At 37.4% G+C, this 27354-nt stretch overlaps 1 protein-coding gene across 2 annotated transcripts in view; it reads left to right on the top strand.

The window, feature by feature from the left end:
- The window catches only part of FAT4 (FAT atypical cadherin 4), a gene marked incomplete at its 3' end in the record, with an annotated part of 171455 nt that overhangs the window by 109515 nt on the left and 34586 nt on the right, over positions 1-27354 (top strand). Inside the window, exons 7-9 of one of the 2 annotated variants that reach the window (XM_079714012.1) lie at positions 11321-11501; positions 19018-19262; positions 21279-25628. In XM_079714012.1, coding sequence (XP_079570138.1) covers positions 11321-11501; positions 19018-19262; positions 21279-25628 — 4776 coding nt within the window. Of the gene's footprint in view, positions 1-11320; positions 11502-19011; positions 19263-21278; positions 25629-27354 lie in introns of both variants that reach the window. The other variant, XM_079714011.1, reaches the window with a different exon arrangement.

The following is a 27354-nucleotide window of genomic DNA, read 5'->3' as shown; positions in this document are numbered from 1 at the left end:
AACGTTGATTCTTCCAATCCAAGAACATGGTATATCTCTCCATCTGTTTGTATCATCTTTAATTTCTTTCATCAGTGTCTTATAGTTTTCTGCATACAGCTCTTTTGTCTATTTAGGTAGGTTTATTCATAGGTATTTTATTCTTTTTGTTTCAATGGTAAATGGGAGTGTTTCCTTAATTTCTCTTTCATATTTTTCATCATTAGTGTATAGGAAAGCAAGAGATTTGTGTGCATTAATTTTGTATTCCACTACTTTACCAAAATCTTTGATTATTTCTAGGAGTTTTCTGGTAGTATCTTTAGGATTCTCTATGTATAGTATCATGTCATCTGCAAACAGTGACAGCTTTACTTCCTCTTCTCTGATTTGGATTCCTTTTTTTTTTTTCTTTTTTCTCTGATTGCTGTGGCTAAAACTTCCTAAGCTATGTTGAATAATAGTGGTGAGAGTGGACAACCTTGTCTTGTTCCTGATCTTAGTGGTAATGGTTTCATTTTTTTCAACATTGAGAATGATGTTGACCTGGTTTTGTCATATATGGCCTTTATTATGTTGAGGTAAGTTCCCTCTATGTCTACTTTCTGGAGAGTTTTTATCAGAAATAGGTGTTGAATTTTTTCAAAAGCTTTTTCTGCACCTATTGAGATGATCATATGGTTTTTATCCTTCAATTTGTTAATATGGTTTCTCACACTGACTGATTTGCATATATTGAAGAATCTTTGCATTCCTGGAATAAATCCCACTTGATCATGGTCTATGATCCATATAATGTGCTGTTGGATTCCGTTTGCTAGTATTCTGTTGAGGATTTTTGCATCTATGTTCATCAATGATATTGGCCTGTAGTTTTCTTTCATTGTGACATCTTTGTCTGGTTTTGGTATGAGTTTGATGGTGACCTCATAGAATGACTTTGGGAGTGTTCTTCCCTCTGCTATATTTTGGAAGAAGTTGAGAAGGAGAGGTATTAGTTCTTCTCTAAATGTTGATAGAATTTGCCTGTGAAGCCATCTGGCCCTGAGCTTTTGTTTGTTGAAAGATTTTTAATCACAATCTCAATTTCAGTGCTTGTGATTCATCTGTTTATATTTTCTATTTCTTGCTGGTTCAGTCTCAGAAGGTTGTGCTTTTCTAAGAATTTGTCCATTTCTTCCAGGTTTTCCTTTCTTTTTTTTTTTTTTTGGTATATAGTTTCTTGTAGTAATCTCTCATGATCCTTTGTATTTCTGTAGTGTTAGTTGTTACGTCTCCCTTTTCATTTCTAATTCTATTGATTTGGGTCTTCTCTCTTTTTTTCTTGATGAGTCTAGCTAATGGTTTATCAATTTTGTTTATCTTCTCAAAGAACCAGCTTTTAGTTTTATTGATCTTTCCTTTCGTTTCCTTCATTTCTTTTTCATTTATGCCAGATCTGATCTTTATGATTTCATTCCTTTTGCTAACTTTGGGGTTTTTTTTGTTTTTCTTTCTCTAATTGCTTTAGGTGTAAGGTTACGTTGGTTATTTTAGATGTTTCTTGTTTCTTGAGGTAGGATCGTATTGCTATAAGCTTGCCTTTTAGAACTGCTTTTGCTGTATCCCATAGGTCTTGGGTCGTCATGTTTTCATTGTCATTTGTTTCTAGGTATTTTTTTATTTCCTCTTTGATTTCTTCAATGATCTCTTCATCATTAAGTAGTGTATTGTTTAGCTTCCATGTTTTTGTATATTTTACAGACTTTTTTTCCCTGTAATTGGTATCTAGTCTCATAACATTGTGGTTGGAAAAGATACTTGATACAATTTCAATTTTCTTAAGTATACCAAGGCTTGATTTGTGACCTAAGATATGATCTATCCTGGAGAGTGTTACATGAGCACTTGAGAAGAAAGTGTATTCTGTTGTTTTTGGATGGTTGTCTTATAAATATCAAGTCCATCTTGTTTAATGTATCACTTAAAGCTTGTGTTTCCTTATTTATTTTCATTTTGGATGATCTATCCTTTGGTTAAATTGGGGTGTTAAATTCACCTATTATGACTGTCTTACTGTCAATTTCCCCTTTTATGGCTGTTAACATCTGCCTTATGTATTAAGATGCTCCTATGTTGGGTGCATTAATGTTTACAATTTTTGTGTCTTCTTCTTGGATTATTCCCTTGATCATTATGTAGTATCCTTCTTTGTCTCTTGTAATAATCTTTATTTTAAAGTGTATTTTGTCTGATATGAGAAGTGCTACTCCAGCTTCCTTTTGATTTCCATTTGCATGGAATATCTTTTTCCATCCCCTCACTTTCAGTCTGTATGTTTCCCTAGGTCTGAAGTGGGTCTCTTGTAGACAGCATATTTACAGCTCTTGTTTTTGCATCCATTCAGCCAGTCTATGTCTCTTGATTGGAACATTTAATCCATTTACTTTTAAGGTAGTTATCAATATGTATGTTCCTATTACCATTTTCTTAATTGTTTTGGGTTTGTTATTATAGGTAATTTCCTTCTCTTGTGTTTCTTGCCTAGAGAAGTTCTTTTAGCATTTGTTATAAAGCTGGTTTGGTGGTGCTGAATTCTCTTAGCTTTTGCTTGTCTGTAAATGTTTTAATTTCTCCATCGAATCTGAATGAGATCCTTGCTGCATAGAGTAATCTTGGTTGTAGGTTTTCCCTTTCATCACTTTAAATAAGTCCTGCCACTCTTTTCTGTCTTGTAGAGTTTCTGCTGAAAGATCAGCTGTTAACCTTATGGGGATTCCCTTGTATATCATTTGTTTCTTTTCTCTTGCTGCTTTTAATATTTTCTTTGTATTTTATTTTTGTTCGTTTGATTAATATGTGTCTTGGTGTGTTTCTCCTTGGATTTATCCTGTATGGGACTCTACATTTCCTGGACTTGGTTGACTATTCCCTTTCCCATATTAGGGAAATTTTTGACTATAATCTCTTCATATATTTTCTCAGTCCCTTTATTTTTCTCTTCTTCTTATGGAACTTCTATGATTTGAATGTTGGTGCATTTAATCTTGGCCCAGACGTCTCTGAGACTGTCCTCAATTCTTTTCATTCTTTTTTGTTTATTCTGCTCTGCAGTAGTTATTTCCACTATTTTATCTTCCAGGTCACTTATCCATTTTTCTGCCTCAGTTAGTCTGCTATTGATTCCTTCTAGAGGATTTTTAATTTGATTTATTGTGTTGGTCATCATTGTTGGTTTGCTCTTTAGTTCTTCTAAGTCCTTGTTAAACATTTCTTGTATTTTCTCCATTCTGTTTCCAAGACTTGGATCATCTTTACTATCATTAGTCTGAATTCTTTTTCAAGTAGACTCTCTATTTCCACTTCAGTTGTTTGGTCTGGTGGGTTTTTACCTTGCTCCTTCATCTGCTGTGTGATTCTCTGTCTTCTCATTTTGCTTAAATTACTGTGTTTGGGGTGTCCTTTTCACAGGCTGCAGGTTTGTAAGTCCTGTTGTTTTTAGTGTCTGCCCAGTGGTTAAGGTTGGTTCAGTGGGTTGTGTAAGCTTCCTTGTGCAGTGGACTCATGCCTGTGTTCTGGTGGATGAGCCTGGATCTTGTCTTTCTGGTTGGCAGGACCATCTCTGTTGGTGTGTTCTGGAGTGTCTGTGACCTAATTATGATTTTAGGCATCCTCTCTGCTAATGGGTGGGGTTGTGCTCCTGTCTTGCTAGCTGTTTTGCATAGGCTGTCCAGCACTGTAGCTTGCTGGTCATTGAGTGGAGCTGGGTCTTACCATTGAGATGAAGATCTCTGGGAGAGCTTTCGTTGTTTGATATTACATGGAGCCTGGAAGTCTCTGGTGAACCAATGTCCTGAACTTGCCTCTCCCACCTCAGAGGCACAGGCCTAACACCTGGCTTGAGTAACATGACTCTGTGAGCCACATGGCTCAGAAGAAAAGGGAGAAAGAAAGAAAGAAGAAAGAAAAAATAAAATAAATTTTTGAAATAAAAAATAATTATTAAAAATAAAAAAAAAATTAAAAAGTAATAAAGAAAAAAAATAAAAAAAGAAAGAAGGGAGTAACCAAGCCAAAAATGAAATCTACCAATGATAACAAGTGCTCAAAACTATACAGAAAAAAAAAAAGTACAGGAAACAAAAATGGACAGACAGAACCCTAAGACAAATGGTAAAACAAAGCTATACAGACAAAATCACAGAAAGAAGCATACACATACAGACTGACAAAAAGAGAAAAAGGAAAAAAAAATATATATCCATATATAAAAAAAGGAGGAAGAGAGCCACCAAATCAATAAACAAATCAACCAATGATAATAAACTCTAAATACTAAACAAAGGTAAACATAAAACCAGAAACCAGTCAGTAGCATACAGCAAACCCCAAGTCTACAGTTGCTCCCCAAATCCACCACCTCTATTTTGGGATGAGTTGTTGTCTATTCGGGTATTCCAGAGATGCAGGGTACATGAAGTTGATTGTGGAGATTTAATCAGCTGCCCCTGAGGCTGCTGGGAGAGATTTCCTTTTCTGTTCTTTGTTTGCACAGCTCCCGGGGTTCAGCTTTGGATTTGGCCCCGCCTCTGTCTGTAGGTCGCTGGAGGTCATCTCTTCCCCACCCAGACAGGACAGAGTTAAAGTAGCAGCTGATTAGGTGGCTCTGGCTCACTCAGGCCGGGGAGAGGGAGGGGTACAGAACGTGGGGCGAGCCTGCGGCCGCAGAGGCTGATATAAGATTGCAACAGCCTGAGCAATGCCGATTGTTCTCCCGGGGAAGTTGTCCCTGGATCACAGGACCCTGGCAGTGGTGGGCTACATAGGTTCCTAGGAGGGGAGGTATGGATAGTGACCTGTGCTTGCACACAAGCTTCTCTGTGGCTGCAGCAGCAGCCTTAGCATCTCATGCCCATCTCTGGGGTCCATGCTGATAACTGCAGCTCATGCCCATCTCTGGAGCTCATTTAGGTGGTGCTCTGAATCTGCTCTCCTCACACACCCTGAAACAATGGTCTCTTACCTCCTGGGTGGGTCTAGACTTTTTCCTGGACTCCCTCCCATCTAGCTGTAGTGCACTAGCCCCCTTGAAGCTGTGTTCATGCAGCAAACCCCAGTCCTCTCCCTGGGAACTGACCTCTGAAGCCCAAGCCTCAGCTCCCAGCCTCTGCCTGCCCCAGTGATCAAGCAGACAAGACTCTCACGCTGGTGGGCACTGATACTCTGTGCAGGAATCTCTCCACTTTGCCCTCTGCACCCCTGTTGCTGTGCTCCCCTCTATGGCTCCAAAGCTTCCCCCCTGCCACCCCCGTCTCTGCCAGTGAAAGGGCTTCCTAGTGTGTGGAGACATTTCCTCCTTCACAGCTCCCTCCCAGAGGTGTAGGTCCTGTCCCTATTCTTTTGTCTCTGTTTTTTCTTTTTTCTTTTGCCCTCCCCAGGTACATGGGGAGTTTCTTGCCTTTTGGGAAGTCTGAGGTCTTCTGCCAGCGTTCAGTAGGTGTTCTGTAGGAGTTGTTCCACATGTAGATGCATTTCTGATGTATTTGTGGGGAGGAAGTTGATCTCTGCATCTTACTCCTCCTCCATCTTGAAAGTCTCCTCTTTTTAAAATCTTATTTTAAGTTTCCTTGAACTTTATTTTGATTTTTTTTTTTTTTTTTTTTTTTTTTTGCGGTACGTGGGCCTTTCACTGTTGTGGCCTCTCCCGTTGTGGAGCACAGGCTCTGGACGCACAGGCTCAGTAGCCATGGCTCATGGGCCCAGCCACTCTGCGGCATGTGGGATTTTCCCAGACCAAGGCATGAACCCGTGTCCCCTGCATTGGCAGGCGGACTCTCAACCACTGTGCCATCAGGGAAGTCCTATTTGGATATATTTGATCTTTTTAGGCCACTAGTGTTAAAAGGCAATACCAGTTTAATCATTTCCCAAATAAGAGTATAAAATATGACTCAGACAAGGCTTGGAACTTCCCAGTTATAATGGACTATCAGAAGATTAAGCTGTGAACAGTCTGTGTGCGTGTGTGTGTGTGTATGTGTTTGTGTGTGAGATATGTTTTTGCACATTTAAAAAAATGCTTTTCAGAATCATATGTATTTTTTTCTATTTGCTCTAAAAATTTCAGAAGGTTCCTATCAATTTACCTATATTTATTTTATTTTTATATATGTATATACATATATACACAGATTATGCTGTATACAATACATATAATTTCCACAAAATTAAATTTGAGGTTCTTTTTATCATCTGACGTCTAATTGTATTTCAAATGTCCACTGTACCCTCCTAACATCTACAATTATAAATTTCTGAGATCTTGTCCTTTTATTTCATTTGTATATTCAACCCCTTTCACTGGCTCACTGTCTTCTACCAACAGCCTGTGTCATTACATCCTACCTCTTCTTTCTGTTTGCATCTGGTTCTCATAAATCAATTCCAGATGAAATTGAGTAATCTTGCCCTAGTATGCCACTACGTATATAATTCAACCTTATCAGATCTATCCAAGCTAAACATTGGCCCCTGGTATTCTGATTCTTCTCATGGGATTCAGGATTAATTGGGACCCTCTGTTATAAGTAGTAGACTATCTCCAAAACTTTGACCTTTGTCGACAGTCTTGTTCTCTGACCCTGGCTATAGGCTAAAACCTATATTCCCAGATGTATATTTCTAGAACTGTTCAGCTTTTTGAACTTTCAGCCATGTAGTCACTAGATCAGATTTCCATATATCAAGTCAAAGGAGAAGTTAATAAACATTGAGGACAAGGTCTATTGGTATGCATTATTGTTTTATATAAAGATGAATTAAACAATTATTTCTGCTTTCAATTAGTTTGTAACTTAATAGAGAATATGGCAGAAGTACATTGATAAGAATAATAATACAGAGTAAAAATGTGCAATAAGAGTGGCATACTTTTATCTGAGCCTAATGAACTGAGAAAAGATATTTTTTTAAAGAGTTCAAAAGTGATTTCCTTCTGCCACTATGGCTGAATGTAAATAAGTTGCTCAAATTCTTTGGGTCTAAAGTTCTTTATTTAAAAAAATTAAATGGTAATACTTACTTCATGAATCTGTATATTAAATGAGTAATACATATATAAGATACTCATACATATATCTGTTATCAAATAAATGTTCAATAATAGGTATCTATAAATATATATGTGTATATGTATTTGCACATATGTTTTTCAATTTATATATAAATATGTGGACTAAGTTTACAAAGAATAACTAAGATTTGAGTTTTTGACATACTCTGGAACCAGCAGAAAGTTCTGGACCAAAGATAAAGTAATAGTGAACATCATGCAGCACTCCACATGGGCTGTAACCAAAAAGATGTTGGGAAACAGGAGCATAATAAACAGGAGCATAAGCACCAGGACCACTTTTTCACATAGTTAAGAGGAAGGGTTCAAAAACAAGCAAACAAACACAGAAAAGCAACAAGAACAACAACAAAAACAAGACTTCATCATTCCATTAGGAGATGAGGAAGCACTAAAATCTGTGTGGACCAAAGACTAGGCAACTTTTGTCCTTCATCTGAGAAGAGTGTGTAGAGATTAGGCTTACTCACTTGAAATCCAGGGGCATTGCTGCATTTTGTCCCTTGATTTCATCTCCCTGCCTAAAGCTGAGAGGAAGGGCCTTGTGGAGCTCCTGCTATAGTGGACAAGTCTGAGGCTGGAGTGAGGTGTGCGATGGAAAGCCCCACCCCCAAGAATAAATGAAAAATATTGGAGGCAGAGTTCGGAGTAAGTTAAATCTCAGTAAAAGACTTAGAAATGTAGTCTTTGTGAAGTTTCCTTGTAAAACTTTAAAAAATAAATAAGACCTTCGTGCCCATCCCCTGGGGCAAGAAGAAAGTGAGGCCGCTGTAGAGATTGTGCTTCACTCTATCAATTCTTGAAGAAAATAAGAAGAGAAGAACCCCCAAGTGCTTTGAAAGTGGGCTGTGGCTGCTAATAAGAAGAGAAAAGGGGACTCTGGGCATGGTTCTTGTCTTAAGGAGATGTCCCATGTGGATCTGGGATTACCTATGGGGCCATTTCTCAAGCCAGGCCCATCTGTTGTTGCTGGTGCACTTTTAAGATCTTGTGAAAAAGTTATTCTCTGGTATGGAGATTGAACTTGCTGAATATTTTCCTGGGTAAGTTTTGTTCTTTTTGCTTACTAATTCAGAAAACACATCAGCAACAATATTTATGTCATTTATAGACAAGGAAAGAAATCACATGTTCCTGACCAAACGAGCTAGTCATCATTTTATGAGGTTTTCCGTATGTGTGTCATCAGACACTCTAGAATACCAAAGATGAAACCTTCGTTTGACAGTACTGTGTTATTTCTTAACAAGTTTAAACACTGTTGATTAGAGAGCATAGCAGACATATTCAGGTCTTCTTTAAACTCTCACTGTAAATTTTTAGATTTTGCATTTTTAAACTTTCAGTTCAACATCTTCCACAAAGCTGTGAAAGTTTTGAAAGCTAAGTATCTCATATACTTATAACTACAAAAAAAAATCATTAAAAGAAAAGAATGATTCAGAATCTTTTCCTGAATAATATTATCATAGGATTGACTTGAAAGGTTTGTGGAGGAACAAAAATCCTGAGAACTATGACACAGAAATCTGTAGGATTAAAAATGGACCTTTTAAAGGTCAGTGTTCCAATTTTTGTTTCTAAAACCAGTACAACAACAACGAGTACTATAGAATACGTTTTAACTATGTACCAGGCACTATCCTAAGCATGTTACACTCCCCTCAACACCTCTTTTGAGGTAGGTTCTATTTTCATTATTCCCATTTTGCATATAAGGACACAGATTTAGTGAGTGGAGTACAATGTCAATAAAAGGGATAAAAGAGCCCTTCATGTCCTCTGGGACATTGATTTAGTTATCTCTTCTCTCAATTCATCAGATGTACAGCCTCCTTCCCATGATGTCCCCTTCTGTCCACACAAAAGCACAGATATCCTCTAGTTAATTTTTTTAATGCCGCCAGTGGGAGAAATACTAACATCATTCACATCATTAACTTCCATTTCATCAAACTGTATGTAATTAAACACATTCAAGAGCTTTAGGCCAAACATTGGCCAAAAAGAATACCTCAGAAAAATTGATTTTGGTTTTAACATGTGCTATGAAAAATTCAAAATTCATGACTAGACTGATGTCTCCAAATGCTCCACTAACAGCCTCGACAATAGCTAGGGTCCCTCACAGATGGACCTTTTTCTCTAGCTTGTGCCTCGTGCTGTTCTCGGGGATCGGCTTGCCCAGGGTCCCAGAGCATCTCACTGAGCAGTACCTGTCCAGCTGCTAACACCTTATGGCTTTTTGCCAGTGGTTAACAGCTTTGCATTCAAGTCAAATCCCAGCTCCATTCCTCACTAAGTCTGTGGCCCTAAAAACGTTGCTCAGCCTTTCTCTCAGTTTACTTATATATAAAATGGAGATAAGAGTCTTACTAACTTATGCAGATTAGACAATGCAAGTAAACTTCTTCAACCAGTATTTGAATACCTAAAGATTCACTAAATATTTGCAATTATCATTATTAATATGTTGAGTGAGATTTTAAAAGTATTATTTTAATGTGCTTCTTCAGTGTTTATAATACTTCCAGATCTATTCTGGGTGTGAAATGTTTGTGACATCAGCCTACCATTGTTTAAGTGACTAGTAAAAAAGCAATTACAGTATTTTAACATTTGTAGTCGATTATACAAAAAAAAAGCAAAAAGTGAGAACTAGTTTTCCTTCCTTTAATGTAAAATCAAACACCTAAAAAGTAGGATTTCTGCAGTCATGAATTTAAAAATATGTTAATGTAAATGGAATGCTTAATATAAATTATGTCATGGAGAAGGATATATATGGCAACAAAGATCAGCTTGCAGCCTAAATTTAATTGCATAGGTTTCCGGGAAGTATCATGCCTCATTACACTGCCCAGTTCAAGTGGTCTTACACATTTTTTATCTAACGTAGAATTTGAGCTTCCTTACATAGAGCACAAAAATACCAGATGACCAAAACCACTGCATTCCGTAATTTTCTAGTCTGTTGATTTTGGTTCCTATACATTTGAGCATAAAAGCAGATTGGTACTATGCCATCAGTAATAACAATCTAATAGGAAAAAGTTTGAATAGTAGTAAGGATATACTAGCAAATCACTAGAATATTATTATGAAAAAATTATATTGGAAGGCTGTGAATCTCAACACCATTCTGATACTAAAGAGTTAATCCATAAATATTTTACAGAGAAGCAAATGAGCGAGTGAATGAATGGTTTTATTTACAAAATGTTGAGTACTGGAAATAAGTAGAATTTAAACTTCATTTAACAGGAGATAATTTTATGGGAGAAAGAATAGTATCTTCAACAGAAAGTGAGAGTATCCAGGGCTTTATTTTATTGTATATAAATACAGTTAAACAGACTTTCATTATTTCTATTTAGAGAAACTAAAGTTTGAAAACTGATTTTGAAAACACAACTAAGGACAGATGATTTGCCATTTACCTGTGGGACAACCCACAGAGTCTAACCAAATATGTCATCTGATCTTCACCATAAAGAGTCTGTTAACCTTGTGTAGTACAGACCGTGCACTCCAAGATTTTGTTAAATGCTAGGTTTTCACTATATGCTGATAACCGAACTGGAACAGGAAATAAAAATGAATTGTTTCACATTTACCTTAAATATTAAATACATGCAATAAAAATGATTTCAAGTCAACTCACTGACATAGTGTTATTTCCAGCAAGTGGAAGATAAGAGTTTTGATGTTAACTTGAAGCTTTCTTCAAACAAATATTGGTTAGCACAGAAAAGGGGATTTAAAGGCCTCAGAAGCCCGGTTGAATTTTGTTGACAATAGCATTGAGAGTCACATCTAGGAATACAGTTTTTAAGTCTGCCCTGTCAGCTGGCCAGTTATTCCAGGCCCAGTGGTATTCTCCAAATCTGGCTTGAGCTATTTTACTGTAAGTGCCTCTTTTGTGGCATTTAAATGATATTGTTGTGTTCTGCATTGCTGAATCAGCACCTTTAAAATAGAATAAGAGGTTGACGTATTCCTTTTGTGCAGTATCACTAGGAAAGAGTTGGAATACTAGTCCCTGAATAAAAATATTTTTTTCTTGTAACAACACTAAAAATCACTCAATCACTTGCCTATGTGTTCACAAATTTTACTTTGGGATGTTTTCTAAATTCTCTTCCGTAGTTCTGTCCACAGCTAATTGTTAAGTTTGCTATTATTTTTGTTATTTATGAACATTAAGACTTGATTTTCTTTTCCTTCTAGGATCCCCTGCCCTGACCGGAACTGGAACTATCAATGTCATTGTGGATGACGTCAATGACAATGTCCCCACTTTTGCCAGTAAAATGTATTTCACAACAATTCCTGAAGATGACCCAACTGGGACAGATGTTTTATTGGTAAATGCCTCAGATGCTGATGCTTCAACAAATGCAGTTATCAGGTCAGTACATTTTCCTTTGTAAATTTTAATTATTTTTCTCATTAAACATTAGTCGTTGGACTAAATGCACACAATGCTTCATTTTGCTGAAATTCTGTAGCATTAACTCATAGCCCAATTGTGGTTATCTATTGCTGAATAACCAAGTATGCCTAAAATTAGGATTAAAACAATAATGATTTTATGTATTGTTCTAAAATTTTTTCTTATTAATTTTATTTCTATTTTTATTGTATCTCATTATTTTGTAGTTGAGGAATTAGGGCACAGGTCAGTGGGAGATTCTTCTGCTTCTTGTGGTTGACTAGTGTCACTTATGGTATTTACCTGGTGACTGTGTCTTAGAGGGTCCAAGATGGCTTCACTCACATGCCTGGTGGCTTGGCAGGGATGGCTGGAACTTTAGGCTCAGTTGCACCCCTTCTCTGATCATGCGGTCTCAGAGCTTCTCAGTGTGGTTCTTCAGCAGGGTAGTTGGACTTCTTTATATGGTAGAAGAACCTCTGGGTTACAAGGACCTCAGGTGAAAGCTGCTGATGCTCTTAAAGGCCAGGCCTTAACACGGCATAGGATCACTTCCATAATACTTTCTTTGTCAAAGCAACCATGGCCAGTCAAGAGTCCCCAGGCTAAAACCCATCGGTGAAAAGTCTTCAAATGACTGTGCCATCATATAGTCAGATATGATAAAAATACATGCCATTTTTATCTTGCAAAAAACTATTATGTTCACTTTAAATTGACAGACAATTATTACAACTTAAATGAAAAATATTTTCACAGAATAGTAAGTTGTTATGCCAACCTAAATCTTATTTACTCTGGCTTGATATATTTTTAATGGAATATATATTTTGGATGTTAATCACTCCTTGCTATTCATGGAATCCTGGAGAAAATCCACTTTTTCCTCTTGTTAACAGAGCTTTTATGTATTAATTTTTATACTGACTATTTAAGTATTACATATTTAAGTCATTTACCCAACTACTGATGGACTCTCTAAAAGCACAACCTTTTATATGTGATGTTAATTTTCCCATATGGTCTAACATGATCTTTTACACAGCAGCTACCCAAAAAATATTTATTTATGTTCTTCTTTCTACGAGTTTGATCAAGTTATGCATTTTAATGGATGGAATACTTATTTTGAGTTAAACACTTTACATAACTTTTAATATTTTCCCTTCTAGTAAACCAGCCTGCATTAATTACTAGCTTATCTAGTTTATATCTTTATCTAGTTTATATCTTTGTTTCCCAGACACCCATTCCAGAATTTAGCTCTTATAGAAATATATTCCTTTTTTTCCCCAACTGACCAAATCTCCATTCAAAACCTCGCTTTTAATTCTTTTATGTCATAACATTGGAGAAAGTCACAAAACTCTATCAACAGGGTTGACATTCAAAGGCAAATCCCTTTCTCTGTGCTCCTAATCCCATCCCATTCGATTTCCCTCAAATCATTAATTCAACAGTTACTATATTTTGCTCTGGATCTTCAAGTAATCCTTCTTTCCTTGATCATACCTTTATCCCTATAGAAATGCTCAGAATATCTGGCATTGAGCTCTGGTTCCTTTATTTACTTGCATGACTTAGGAAAGTCATTTTAGTGTCTCTAAGGCTCAGTGTATCCATCAGTAAAAGTGGAGTTAAGAATTGCTACTTTCAAAATCTGTGAGAATTAAATATATATTGACCAATTACTAGGTGCCAAGTATCATATATGGAATCAGGTAATATGTGCAAATGTCTCTAACACATTATTGGGACACGAAGGTCACTAAATTTATACTCGTTTTTTTTTTCTTTTCATCATTCTAATATCTATTTTATTTCTAATAAAATTTTTCCTTGAAAAATGTCTACAACATAATAGTGACTGGCACCTAAATAAATGCATTAAATGAATGACCCTAGTATTCTTTACAACTGCTGCTTTTACGCACATTTTTCACACCATATTTTTGAGAGGGTGGGTTACTGCCTCAAAGTTTTCTCTGGCCATTTATTCTTGAAAATCTCTCAGTCTTTCTCCTCCATTGATTTACCAAAAAAGACTATTAGAAGATTCTACTGAAAGTTATCAAGCCCAGTGATTTCTGAGTCTTTATTTTCCTTTGCCTTTTGCAATATTTGCACCACAGGTCAGCCTTTCTTATTGGCATCTTTTTTTCTCCTCAGTGTCTGTGTAAATGTTATTTCTTACTTCTCATCCTACATCTCTGACCACACCTTCTAATTTGCCTTCTGTATCCCCTCTTTCTATCTCTCCAAAGAAATTTGGACATTCGCCATAGCATTTCTTCTCAGACCTTTTCTTTCCTTTCTTTATTTTCCCACATGTGTGTGTATGTGTGTGTGTGAGAGAGAGAGAGAAAGAGAGAGAGAAAGAGTAAAAGAGAGAGAGAGTAGAGAATCATCCATTTCCATGGCTGCAGCCATGATAAAACTTACTCAGAAAACTAGACAGAAAACCTCTAAACCTGTTGTATTAACTCTGACTCCATCCTGGAGATTCCCACCCATCTTTAAAACTCTCTAGGAGGCACTTCTATGCAGAGGTAGAAGTCACAAGGACAATATATCAGAAACTCCTAACCTTTTCTGTTTCTCATCTTGATGTACTGCTCTCTTTTAATGATGTTGCCTTGCCTTCTTCATCCTCCCATCTTGATGGCTAACAGTCATCCTCTCTCCCTACGCTCATTCAGTGGACAAGTTTTCATGTTTCTTCTTTCCTAATGCCTCTGGCACTCATTCTTTTCTGTGCATCCCTCCTGCCAAGACCCTAGTTCAGTCCATAATTACATCATGCCTGGACTATTATAATAAAAATTAACTTACTTCCCTGACTCTGGTTTCTAATCCTTCCAATCTATATACTACACGATCCTGTATAATCTTGGAGCCCTTACAATGTCCCAGATACCTTGTTAAGTTCTGAGGAGTTAAGCACTTCAGTTCTAATAAGTACACTTTAATATAGAAGGTAATTTTGCAATATTGCAATTATAGTACCTTGTAACAAGTATAGTTTAAACACAGAATATGTGGAAAGAACAGCATACTCAGTGATACCTGAGGAAATAAGTATAGGCTTCAAGTAACTGATGAATTTTGGAAAGACAGAGGAGTTGCTTATGGACAAACAAGGGATGAAAGGCATTCTAGGCAAAGACAGTAACAGGTGAAAAGCCAAATCTTTGCAAAAGCATAGCATCAGAAAAACAAAGCTCTTCAGTATGGTTGTTGTGTGTTAGGAATGGGCCTTGTATACCACAGGAGAAAATTCACATTTCTTTCTGTGTCTAGTGGGAGAAACAGCTGAAATGTTTTAAGGTGGGCAGTAACATGATTAGTTTACATTTTATGATGATTCCTCTCTCAGTGTTGTAGAAAGTGATTTGGATAAAGCAAAGCCTGAGTTAGTGAATGAAAGGAAAATGGCAGTAACATGAAACAGCTAGCTCAGTGGCTCAGCTTTAACGATACTCCCCCCTCCTCAAAATCTTTCAACTTCCAGTTTGCCTAGGGCATAACGCCCAGTCTGCATATTCCAGCCACTCCTTAAACAGCCCCAGAATCTTTCCAAGCTTATGCTGTACAAATGTATAGCCAAACTTTCAGCCTCACTGGATCACTTTCTGCTCCTGGGAAAAGGACCTGTGCTTTTCCAAGCATTATGGCTCTGTTCAAATCCTTCTATATCCTAGACCAGGTTTCTGCAAACAGCAGCCTGCAAGCCAAATAAGACCCAGTGCCTAGTTTTGTAAATAAAGTGTTACTGAAAAATAGCCATGCCCATTCAGGTACGTATTGTCTGTGGCTGCTTTTGCATTAAAACAGCAAGTTGAGTGTTGCAACAGAGACCTGACGGCCTAAAGAGCTGAAAATATTTACTAACTGGTCCTTTACAGAAAAAAAAAATGTTGACTTCTAGCCTAAAATACCTTCATTCTCCCTTTACGATACTATTGTAAGGTGGGTAACCTCTTTAAGATTTAGCCTAAATTTACATTTCTCCAAGAAAGGCTTTTCTACCAAAAGTGATCTCTTTTTCTTCTGAATTCCCGAAACAATGTTTCTGAGCAATTTCATAGCACTTAAACATACTGCCTGTTTTTTGTTTTGTTTTTTTTTTGCGGTACGTGGGACTCTCACTGTTGTGGTCTCTCCCGTTGCGGAGCACAGGCTCCGGACGCGCAGGCTCTGCGGCCATGGCTTATGGGCCCAGCCGCTCCGCGGCATGTGGGATCCTCCCGTACTGGGGCACGAACCCGTGTCCCCTGCATCGGCAGGCGGACTCTCAACCACTGCGCCACCAGGGAAGCCCCTGCCTGGTTTTGTATTTACTTTTCCACGTGTCTTTCTTCCATCTAGGGTATAAGCTTGAGCACAGAATTTTTTTACCTACTTATCCATGTCTCTATTAGTTCATCCATTTATCTAAAGATGGATTATAAGAGATTATATATAATAGATTATTATAATTATGTACATATATATACTGTTACGTGTATAAACCTAAACTTTGAATTGTTGTCACATACTAATTACTCTGCCAAGTGCTTTTCAAAAGAAATTACAGTTGATGCTCAAAACTATCAAATGAAAGGAATACATATATGTATAATACTTTATAGATAGAGAAGACTTAGAAAGGCTAAGAAACTTTATGAATTTAAGTACTTGAATGAGATCAAAATTCATGTCCAAGGGAACTGTGTTCCAAAGTCCAGTTTCTAAACTATTACTAAATCACTGTATTTTAGCAGCCCACAGTGTAGTGCCTTATGACCATAACAAATCTCAGGAAGAGGTAAAAAAGTTTCAAAAAATCAAATGGGGATATTTCAGCTTTACACATGCAACAACAGTTGATTTAGATTTTAGAAATAATGATCAGTTTATGCCAGTAATTTGAAACAGTAATTTCTTGAGTCAGAAAAAAAATTAACACCTTGGTGATTTGCCTTGAACTAAATCATTGTAAACTGATTCTACATCAACAAACCTGAGCAAGAGTCCCTTTTGGCCTTAGCAAGAGCTACAGTGTGCCTTGTCTCACCCACATCCCCCCAGGCTGTGTCTCACCTTCCATCTACTGTAGGATAACGGAAAAGGTGCATGTTGAAGTCATAAAGACAGAAGTTCAAAGTCTCCATGTACCATTTATAGATTTCATGTTTCTCTGTGCAACTAGATTAGCCTCCCTTAGACTCAGATTCCTCATCTATAAAAAATGTAGTACAAAACCAAACTGTTAGGATTGTTCTGAGGCTTAAATGAGAGCGTATATAAAATGCCTTGTAGTCTGCTAGGTGCACACTAAGAACACAGTAAGATGCTGCAAAGTTGTAAAGAACAGTGTAGGTGTTTAGCTGTTAAGAAGGTAGCACAAGACTTGATCTAAGTTCATAACCTTAAAAGAAATTAATGTGGACCAGAGAAGCAGGAGAGAGATGCATGAAAGGATGAGAAGTGAAACAAGACTCAAATAATACAAGTGGGGAAAACCTGGGCATGTGATCTCAGCAGTCCATCCATTTATATTGTCCCCTATGTTTCTTTTATCTCTTTCTTTTTGTAACTTACAAGAATAAATTTGATTGAAACTGGTATTATAGATATTGTGAGATATTAAAGAATATATCATTTAAAATACACTATTGATACACTTTTATTCTTTAATTTTTAAAAATAATAAATATATTACCTACTTTTAAACAGACAATCATATGTGGAATAGCATAAAATAAAGAATAAGAATTTATAGTACAGAGTTCCTCTATGGATTATTTAGTTCAACCTGGGCCAGAACTCACATCATTTGCCTTTCAACACATTGTTCATTCTAATATACCATGGTCTTCTCATATACAAAGCATCCAAATCAAATTTACATACATTTTGCAACCTTCTTATTTTTATTTGTGAATGCTTAAGGGAACAAATATTTGAGTGAACCCTGACCTTTGCTGTCATAAAGCTGTAAGAAAGCTTGTGGCACTATGAAGCACTTGTTCCAACCTCTGTTAAGTTATTTGGTCATTTCTACACCTACCGATAGAAGCAAAGTTTCCCAAAGTAAAATCACATAATTCTCATAATCTAGGTGTCTACAGACTTTCTCCAAAAGGTAAGGCAATATGATTATTTCATGAGTCCTGAATTTCTAACTTTGAGAAATCATTTACAAACCTTTGTTATTTTTATTTTGATAAAGGGAATAGATATCTTCTACTGTGTAAGCATAGTAATTACACTTTGTAAAGAGTCATTTCTGGTCCAGGAAATATAGTCAGTGCTGTTCTCACTCCTGATCGTGGCATGTGGGTGTGTCAAAGGGTGTTCAAATCTGAGTGATACCGAGTAGTTTATCAATATTAAAATCATTTCTCAACCAAATTCCTTCTTTATTCTTTTTCTATTTAGCTCTCATTTTATAGAACCTCTATTTTTTTTAAAATAGCTCCCAACGGTTCATTATGTCTATAAAAAGGATGAAGATGCTGAAATGTTTGTTTTAAATGATGAACTTCATAGGAGAAATGTACACTGGCTGCAATGCAAGGTTTTTCCTGCTGTTTCTATTAGGCACTTGCTGTTGCTATGTTTTTATGGACACAAACCAAACTATAGGAACACCAGTTAGTTCCAACAAAGGCACTTCTTTGTTGGCATAAAGGAGAAAACTTTGAAAGATGTCTATTATCTCGCTACCCTCCAACTTAAAAAATTATGGACCACAGCCAGCTTCTGAACCTTCAAGCTTAGCTACTTCTTTCCTAGCTGACCTCTCAGGAATATATACAGACAGCTTTTTTCTTCAGAAAGAAGAGAGAAGCTATTCTCAGTGGAAACTCCTCCCCACTAACCAATCTGGTTAGCATCAAAATATCCATTAAGATGTCATACGTCTCCTTACAAGAAAGCAAAGCAGCATGGCCATATGAGGAATAGCAAATGAGTGAATTAGTAATTAGGAATGTCTCTGTATAAATTATCAGTTCTTGAGTTGTTCTGGATAGTCAGTATGTGTCAAATACAGTGTTTGGTCTTTAAAGAAAAAGATCTTCCACTGACCTTTCTGGTATATTGTGGTGCACAGCAGAAAAAATAATTTTTAGATTCATTTAACAGATGTTCATTTGTGATCCTGGCCACTGACCACAATATTAGAGCAAGGCCCTGATTTATGCTCTCAGGCTGGTTTATTTAAAACACACTAGTCTTCTGGGTATATTCTGGGGACTTGCATGATTTAAGAAACCCACAAACCTTGTGAGGACCTGCTTGAGGTCATGGGATATCTCACAATAAAGATTGTTAATGTGATGTTCACATAAAATTTGAACTCACCATATCCTTTCGTTGTTGTGTGATCTTACTTGTAATGTTTTTCTTGACATTTCTGCCTCAGTCATTAAATTATAGTAAATAGATGTTGAAGCATTAAAACTGGAAGAAATATGCCCATGTCTGCTCTCTGCTTTAGTTATAGGATCATTGGTGGAAATTCTCAGTTCACCATCAACCCATCCACAGGGCAAATCATCACCAGTGCGTTGCTAGACAGGGAAACAAAAGAGAATTATACTTTAGTGGTTGTTGCCAGTGATGCTGGATCCCCGGAGCCTCTTTCCAGTTCCACCAGTGTGCTCGTCATGGTGACTGACGTCAACGACAACCCACCAAGGTTTCAGCATCACCCGTATGTCACACACATCCCGTCCCCTACTCTTCCAGGTAACCAAACCAACTTGGAGGTATCATAGATAAATAAAAACTATACATTGGACACTTTCTATAATTACATTGCTGTTATTTTTACGTGTATATTTCTGATATAGCCAAAGTTGGCAAATCCTCTAAAATTCAACTCTTGCCTAAATAACTTGAAGGAACATAGAATCTTGCAAATTAATTCTTTCTTCCCAGACCAATTGTATTTAAGGTTTTATAATTGCCACACCTTTCCTAGTGCTGTTTCTTAATTTTACTTGAATATTGTTAAAGATAAGAATAGATTTCACTTTGTAGTCAAGGAGAATTCTGTCCTGAGATGTAATTTGTGTGTTCCTTGATAGGAGGGACATTATCTCTTTTTCCGTGCCATATCCGAGCACCTGAAACATTATCTGGGAAGTAATAGGCCTTCAACTGTATTTCTTAGTAGAAAATGAATATTTTATTCAATGCTTCATAGATCAGTTTTCAAAAGGTTTAATGAAGGAATCCTTCTAGTTAATTATTACTGTAAATATTTTACTCTAGTTTTGATGAGTGAAGTTTGTCTTCTGTTTGTATGACTATGAAGCTGTTAATGAACCACTTTCATATTGACAATATGTATTTATCTTTCTGCATCTCTTTTAAATTTAGTTTGATTTTGTTTGTTTCTTTGCAAGGAATGGCCTACTCTCTTAGGCACTACACAAATCATCTGCCATTGGTAATTTTTGAAATGAATTTTGAAACAGGAAAATATACAAATAAAGGCCATAATTAATTTTCCTTGCTTTAAGATATTTTTAATTAGAAAAACAACAAAAAAAAGGATACAGGATTTCTCCTCTAGTCATCTTTGATCTATTCACTTGAGGTCTAATTAATACCAATTGCAAGTATAAAATCTATAAATTATTGTGCCAAATTTCTATCAAAAGGAAATGTCAATAGTGAAGTCATAAATCCCTGATGATGGCCTTCAGCTGAAATGATGCTGGCAGGCATGATTCTAATCACACCCAATGTGTGGTGATGCAATATAACATCTCCTGTACAAAGTGAGTAAGGCTTAAACATTTTTTTACTCTTTAGACATATTATAATTAAGCAGAATCACTGGCCTTTTTTAAATTAGAGACTTTTCACTTGTGTCACAAACTCTTCTGTTACGGGTAGGAGCGCAGGTTTGGGAAAGGTTTCTGAATAAGTTTATCGAAAACACATCCTTATGGCAGCTTTTCAGCGTATCTCCTCTACAATCTGTCCAATTGGCCCACATCCCAAGCATTGACTTTTGGAATCCAAATTGAGTCCATTCTTCCTCAGTTCTTATTTCTTACTACTTTATAATTGTTTATATATGTGTGTGTGTGTGTGTGTGTGTACTTTATAATTGTTCATATGTGTGTGTGTGTGTAATTTATAATTGTTCTAATATATATATGTATGCACACATACATATATACACTTCAGTTCCATATGAGAATAGTTCACAGATAAGAGAATTTTGCTATAAAACAGTGGGTATAAGGAATCAACAGTAATTTTTTAAACATATTATTTTTGTTGACATGATTACATAAAAGGTAATTCAATAATATTTTAAGACATAATAGGACAATTATTTTTTCCCCCATAAACATAGTTCTTAGCAGAACTCCTGTATTATTGTGTTTTTGGAAGTTCTGTTATGTACAGATTTTTCTCCTAGGAACTATAATTCAGAAGGATTAGCCATTGCCCTTCCCTGTGCTTCTCGCAAAGGCATACTGAAAATTATTAAATTCATTAGACTGTATGGGCTTTAGGTAGATAATGGCAGGTCAGTTCCTGAAGACTATTGTTAGATTTGACTGGGGAACTTCAGAGACAATATAAGAGGTACTGTTCTCCCCTAGTAATCATGGGGAAATAAAGTTATGTCAGGTAGCAATATAGTGTTTTATATATAGTTTTAATATAGTGTTTAAACTTACTATCAAATGTTTTATTGGGGTTCCATGAGATTATAACTGCACACTCCCTCTTTTATAGGTTCCTTCGTCTTTGCGGTTACTGTCACAGATGCTGACTTTGGACCCAATTCTGAACTACATTATTCTCTTTCGGGTAGAAACTCTGAAAAATTTCACATTGACCCACTGAGAGGAGCTATTATGGCAGCCGGACCACTAAATGGCACTTCAGAAGTGACATTTTCTGTGCATGTAAAAGACGGTGGCTCATTTCCAAAGACAGATTCTACAACAGTGACTGTTCGATTTGTGAACAAAGCAGATTTCCCTAAAGTCAGAGCCAAAGAACAAACTTTCGTGTTTCCTGAAAACCAACCAGTAGGCACTCTTGTCACTACCATAACAGGGTCCTCCTTGAGAGGAGAACCTCTGTCCTATTATATTGCAAGTGGGAATCTTGGCAACACATTTCAGACTGATCAGTTATCAGGGCAGGTGTCCATTAGTCAACCTCTGGATTTTGAAAAGATACAAAAATATGTTGTATGGATAGAAGCCAGAGATGGAGGTTTCCCTCCTTTCTCCTCTTATGAGAAACTTGACATAACAGTATTAGATGTCAATGATAATTCCCCAGTTTTTAAGGAAGATCCATTTGTATCTGAAATATTGGAAAACCTTTCTCCTCGAAAAATACTTACTGTTTCTGCAGTGGACAAGGATAGTGGACTCAATGGACAGTTAGACTATGAAATTGTTAATGGCAACAGAGAACATAGTTTCAGTATTAATCATGCTACTGGTGAAATTAGTAGCATTCGACCTTTAGACCGGGAAAAAATATCTCAGTATGTGCTTACCATAAAGTCCTCAGACAAAGGCTCCCCTTCTCAGAGCACCTCAGTAAAAGTCATCATTAACATTTTAGATGAAAATGATAATGCCCCTAGGTTTTCACAAATATTCAGTGCCCATGTTCCTGAAAATTCCCCATTAGGGTACACAGTTACACGTGTCACAACTTCTGATGAAGATATTGGTGTAAATGCAATTAGTAGATATTCTATAATGGACACAAGTCTTCCATTTACGATTAATCCCAGCACTGGGGATATTGTAATTAGTAGACCTTTAAATAGAGAAGACACAGACCGTTACAGAATCCGAGTTTCTGCTCACGATTCTGGGTGGACTGTAAGTACAGATGTCACAATATTTGTGACAGATGTCAATGACAATGCTCCAAGATTTAGCAGACCATCCTATTACTTAGATTTTCCTGAACTTACTGAAATTGGCTCCAGAGTGACACAGGTATCTTCAACAGACCCTGATGAGGGATCAAATGGACAAGTGTTTTATTTTATAAAATCTCAGTCGGAGTACTTCAGGATTAATGCCACCACAGGAGAGATTTTCAATAAACAGGTCTTAATATACCAGAACATCAGTGGCTTCAGTAACGTGAACATCAACAGACATAGTTTTATAGTGACATCTTCAGATCGAGGTAATCCTGCATTACTTAGTGAGACAACAGTTACAATCAACACGGTGGACAGTAATGACAATGCACCACAATTTCTTAAAACTGCATATTTTACTCCAGTCACCAAACATGTTAAAATTGGTACAAAGTTAATCAAAGTTACTGCAGTAGATGAGAAAGATTTTGGATTGAATTCTGAAGTGGAGTATTTCATTTCGAATGAAAATCATTTGGGAAAATTTAAGTTAGACAATAATACAGGGTGGGTTTCAGTAGCAGCTCCCCTGATATCTGACTTGAATCAAAACTTTTTGATCACTGTCACTGCAAAGGATAAGGGAAACCCTCCACTTTCATCCCAAGCAACTGTTCAAATAATTGTCACTGAGGAAAACTACCACACACCTGAATTCTCTCAAAGCCACATGAGTGCAACCATCCCTGAAAGCCATAGTATTGGGGCCATTGTCAGAACCATTTCTGCAAGAGATAGAGACACGGCTATGAATGGCTTGATTAAGTACAGTATTTCCTCAGGAAATGAAGAAGGCATCTTTGCAATCAATTCCTCCACAGGTGTATTAACACTAGCCAAAGCTCTTGATTATGAGCTATGCCAGAAACATGAAATGACTATTAGTGCTACAGATGGAGGCTGGGTTTCAAGGACTGGTTACTGCAGTGTGACTGTAGATGTGATTGATGTGAATGACAATTCTCCAGTGTTCCTCCCTGATGAATATTTCCCCAATGTTTTGGAAAATGCCCCCAGTGGGACGACAGTTATCCACCTAAATGCAACGGATGCCGACTCTGGAACCAATGCTGTGATTGCATATACTATACAGTCATCTGACAGTGACCTCTTTGTCATTGACCCCAACACAGGAGTCATCACCACTCAAGGTTTCTTGGATTTTGAAACCAAGCAGAGCTACCACCTTACTGTGAAAGCTTTCAATGTCCCCGATGAAGAAAGGTGCAGTTTTGCCACTGTTAATATACAGTTAAAAGGGACAAATGAATATGTGCCTCGTTTTGTTTCCAAACTTTACTATTTTGAAATCTCAGAAGCAGCTCCTAAAGGTACTATTGTTGGAGAAGTGTTTGCCAGTGACCGTGATTTGGGCACTGATGGGGAAGTGCATTATTTGATATTTGGTAACAGTAGAAAGAAGGGTTTCCAGATCAACAGGAAGACTGGACAGATTTATGTTTCTGGACTTCTTGATAGAGAAAAAGAAGAAAGGGTATCTTTGAAGGTACTGGCCAAGAATTTTGGCAGCATTAGGGGTGCAGACATCGATGAGGTCACTGTAAATGTCACTGTGCTTGATGCCAATGACCCACCCGTTTTTAGTCTAAACATCTACAGCGTTCAGATCAGTGAAGGGGTCCCAATGGGAACTCATGTGACCTTTGTCAGTGCCTTCGACTCAGACTCTGTTCCCAGCTGGAGTAGGTTTTCCTATTTTATTGGATCAGGGAATGAAAATGGTGCCTTTTCCATTAATCCACAGACAGGACAGATCACCGTTACTGCAGAATTAGATCGAGAAACCCTACCCATCTATAATCTCACGGTTTTAGCTGTGGATTCAGGGACCCCCTCAGCTACAGGAAGTGCCTCCTTATTAGTCACCCTGGAAGATATAAATGATAATGGGCCTATGTTGACCATCAGTGAGGGAGAAGTTATGGAAAACAAACGCCCAGGAACTCTGGTGATGACCCTTCAGTCCACGGATCCTGACCTCTCTCCAAATCAAGGCCCCTTTACCTATTATTTGCTGAGCACGGGTCCTGCCACCAGCTATTTCAGTCTGAACACTGCTGGAGTTCTGAGCACAACTAGAGAGATTGACAGAGAGCAAATTGCAGACTTCTATCTGTCTGTGGTCACTAGGGACTCCGGTGTTCCTCAGATGTCTTCCACAGGAACTGTGCATATCACAGTGATAGACCAAAATGACAACCCTTCACAGTCGCGGACGGTGGAGATATTTGTTAACTATTATGGCAACTTGTTTCCTGGTGGGATTTTAGGCTCCGTGAAGCCACAGGATCCAGATGTGTTAGACACCTTCCACTGCTCCCTGACTTCGGGAGTTACGAGCCTCTTCAGTATTCCAAGGGGCACTTGCAATCTGAGTTCCCAGCCAAGGTCCACAGATGGCACGTTTGATCTGACTGTCCTCAGCAATGATGGCGTCCACAGCACGGTCACGAGCAATATCCGAGTTTTCTTCACTGGATTTTCCAACACGACAGTGGATAACAGCATCCTACTGCGTCTCAGTGTACCAAGTGTAAAGGACTTCTTGACGAACCACTACCTTCATTTCTTACGCATTGCCAGTTCACAGCTGACTGGCCTCGGGACCGCTGTGCAACTGTATGCGGCCTATGAAGGGAACAATAGAACATTTCTTTTGGCAGCTGTGAAGCGAAACCATAATCAGTATGTGAATCCCAGTGGTGTAGCCACCTTCTTCGAAAGCATCAAAGAGATCCTCTTCCGGCAGAGTGGAGTGAAGGTAGAATCTGTGGATCACGACTCCTGTGCTCCTGGCCCATGTCAAAACGGAGGGAGCTGTGTAAGGAGACTGGCCGTGAGCTTCGAATTAAAGAGCTACGAGAGCCTTCCAGTCATCATCGTGACAAATGAACCTTTGCAACCTTTCTTATGCAAGTGTCTGCCAGGCTATACTGGCAGCTGGTGTGAGATAGACATAGACGAATGCCTTCCGTCCCCTTGCCACAATGGTGGGACCTGTCACAATTTAGTGGGAGGATTTTCATGCAGCTGCCCAGATGGCTTCACTGGCAGGGCCTGTGAGAGAGATATCAATGAGTGCCTGCCTAGTCCCTGCAAGAACAGTGCCATCTGCCAGAACTTTCCAGGAGGCTTCAACTGTGTTTGCAAAACTGGATACACAGGTATGACAATGTTTGGCTTTTTTTTCCACCAAAACTTTAGCCATATCAAGTATAATAGAAAGTCATGAACTTTGTCATTTTCAAATGATTTTCCCTAAAGAATAGGCAGAATCACAGCAAATGCTTTAAGCATTTACTATTGGCCAGACACTGTTCTAAGCACTTTATCTGTAGTTATTTCACTTACTTCTCACAAGAAACCTATGAGGTAGGGATAATGATTTTCCAGGTTTTACAGAGGAGGAAGATGATGTAGAGAGAAGTTGAGTGGTTTTCTAAGGTGACTCAGTTGATTTGTTGTAGAATCGGGATGTGAGCTTGCACAGTTCATTCCAGAGGTTAAGTTCTTGTCTTGTACAAGAGCAAAAAGAGCATCTTATCTTCAAAAAAGTGTTCTAAAGTTAAAGGACATGGTGTATTTAAAGTACAAGACCTGGACTATTTTATGTCCTAAATACAGTTATCAACTATTGTTCTTGGTTCCTTCATTTTATCATGATCATTTTTATGATTTTTTATCATAATTATTGTTAGGATTTTTTTTTTTTTTTTTTTTTTTTTTTTTTTTTTTTTTTTTTTGCGGTATGCGGGCCTCTCACTGTTGTGGCCTCGCCCGTTGCGGAGCACAGGCTCCGGACACGCAGGCTCAGCGGCCATGGCTCACGGGCCCAGCTGCTCCGTGGCATGTGGGATCTTCCTGGACCGGGGCACGAACCCGTGTCCCCTGCATCGGCAGGCGGACTCTCAACCACTGCGCCACCAGGGAAGCCCTTGTTAGGATTATTGAAATTTGACCCACACTGTGAGGAGAATGAAGCAAGAACTGTGATTTAGATTGAGATTAAAATGCCTTGTTATTTGTAGTAGTTGGTTAGAAAACATCATAGGCTGATTTGTAAGGTAACTGAGCCACAATGTACCTTGACATTTTAGAAACAGAGTTAAACATATTGAGCAAATTTGTTTGACTAGGCTTTGGAATCCTAATAGGACATGATGTATGTTTATAAATATATCTCTGTTTCTATCCCTATCTATCTATCACCTATTTATTTATTAGCTGATCTGTAGTTAGTGCACCTTCAAATGTGTATAAATTTATGCTGTTGATAAGTTTGAGGAGAGACAAATTTCTCTGCTGTAATTTGCACAGTATACATTTTTAGAGCATATATATTACATTGGGTTGCCTTGTAGTGTTTATGAACACAAGTTAAAGTACAGTGAAATGGGTAAAACCAGGATATATTTTTAAAATTTTGGTAGATGTTTTGCGGAATACTATTTTAAAAGAAGTTTTTCAGAAAATGTATTTGGATATCATATTTTAAAATGATGCCCATCGTGTATTCTTATAGTTTTATATTTGGAGAATTGAATAGCTTGATGATGATATAAAGCAAGTTTGAATAAGCCAAAGCAGATCTCATAAACTTTGCCTTTTAACAAAATAATGTCCTTGAAATGTAAAGAAAAAAGGGGCAGCAAACATATGAATGAAAGAATCAAAGGATTTGACAGAACTTGATTTATCTATAGCTTTTGGGAAGTCACCTTAGCTTGCTGACCTTCAAACCCCCCATCTGTAAAATGGGAATAATCATACTTACTTATCTTTTAGGGTTGTTGTAATGAGTAAAAATAATGTTTTAAAAACACCTAGTGCACAGCCCAGCTTTCAATAAGTAGCAATGCTGATTAGTAGCGTTAGTAGTAGTGTTAGTAT

The sequence above is a fragment of the Hyperoodon ampullatus genome (genome assembly GCF_949752795.1).
Source record: "Hyperoodon ampullatus genome assembly, chromosome: 1".
Lineage (NCBI taxonomy): Eukaryota > Metazoa > Chordata > Mammalia > Artiodactyla > Ziphiidae > Hyperoodon > Hyperoodon ampullatus.
Note: the sequence above shows the minus strand (reverse complement) of the source record. Positions and strands in the feature narration are given on the sequence as shown.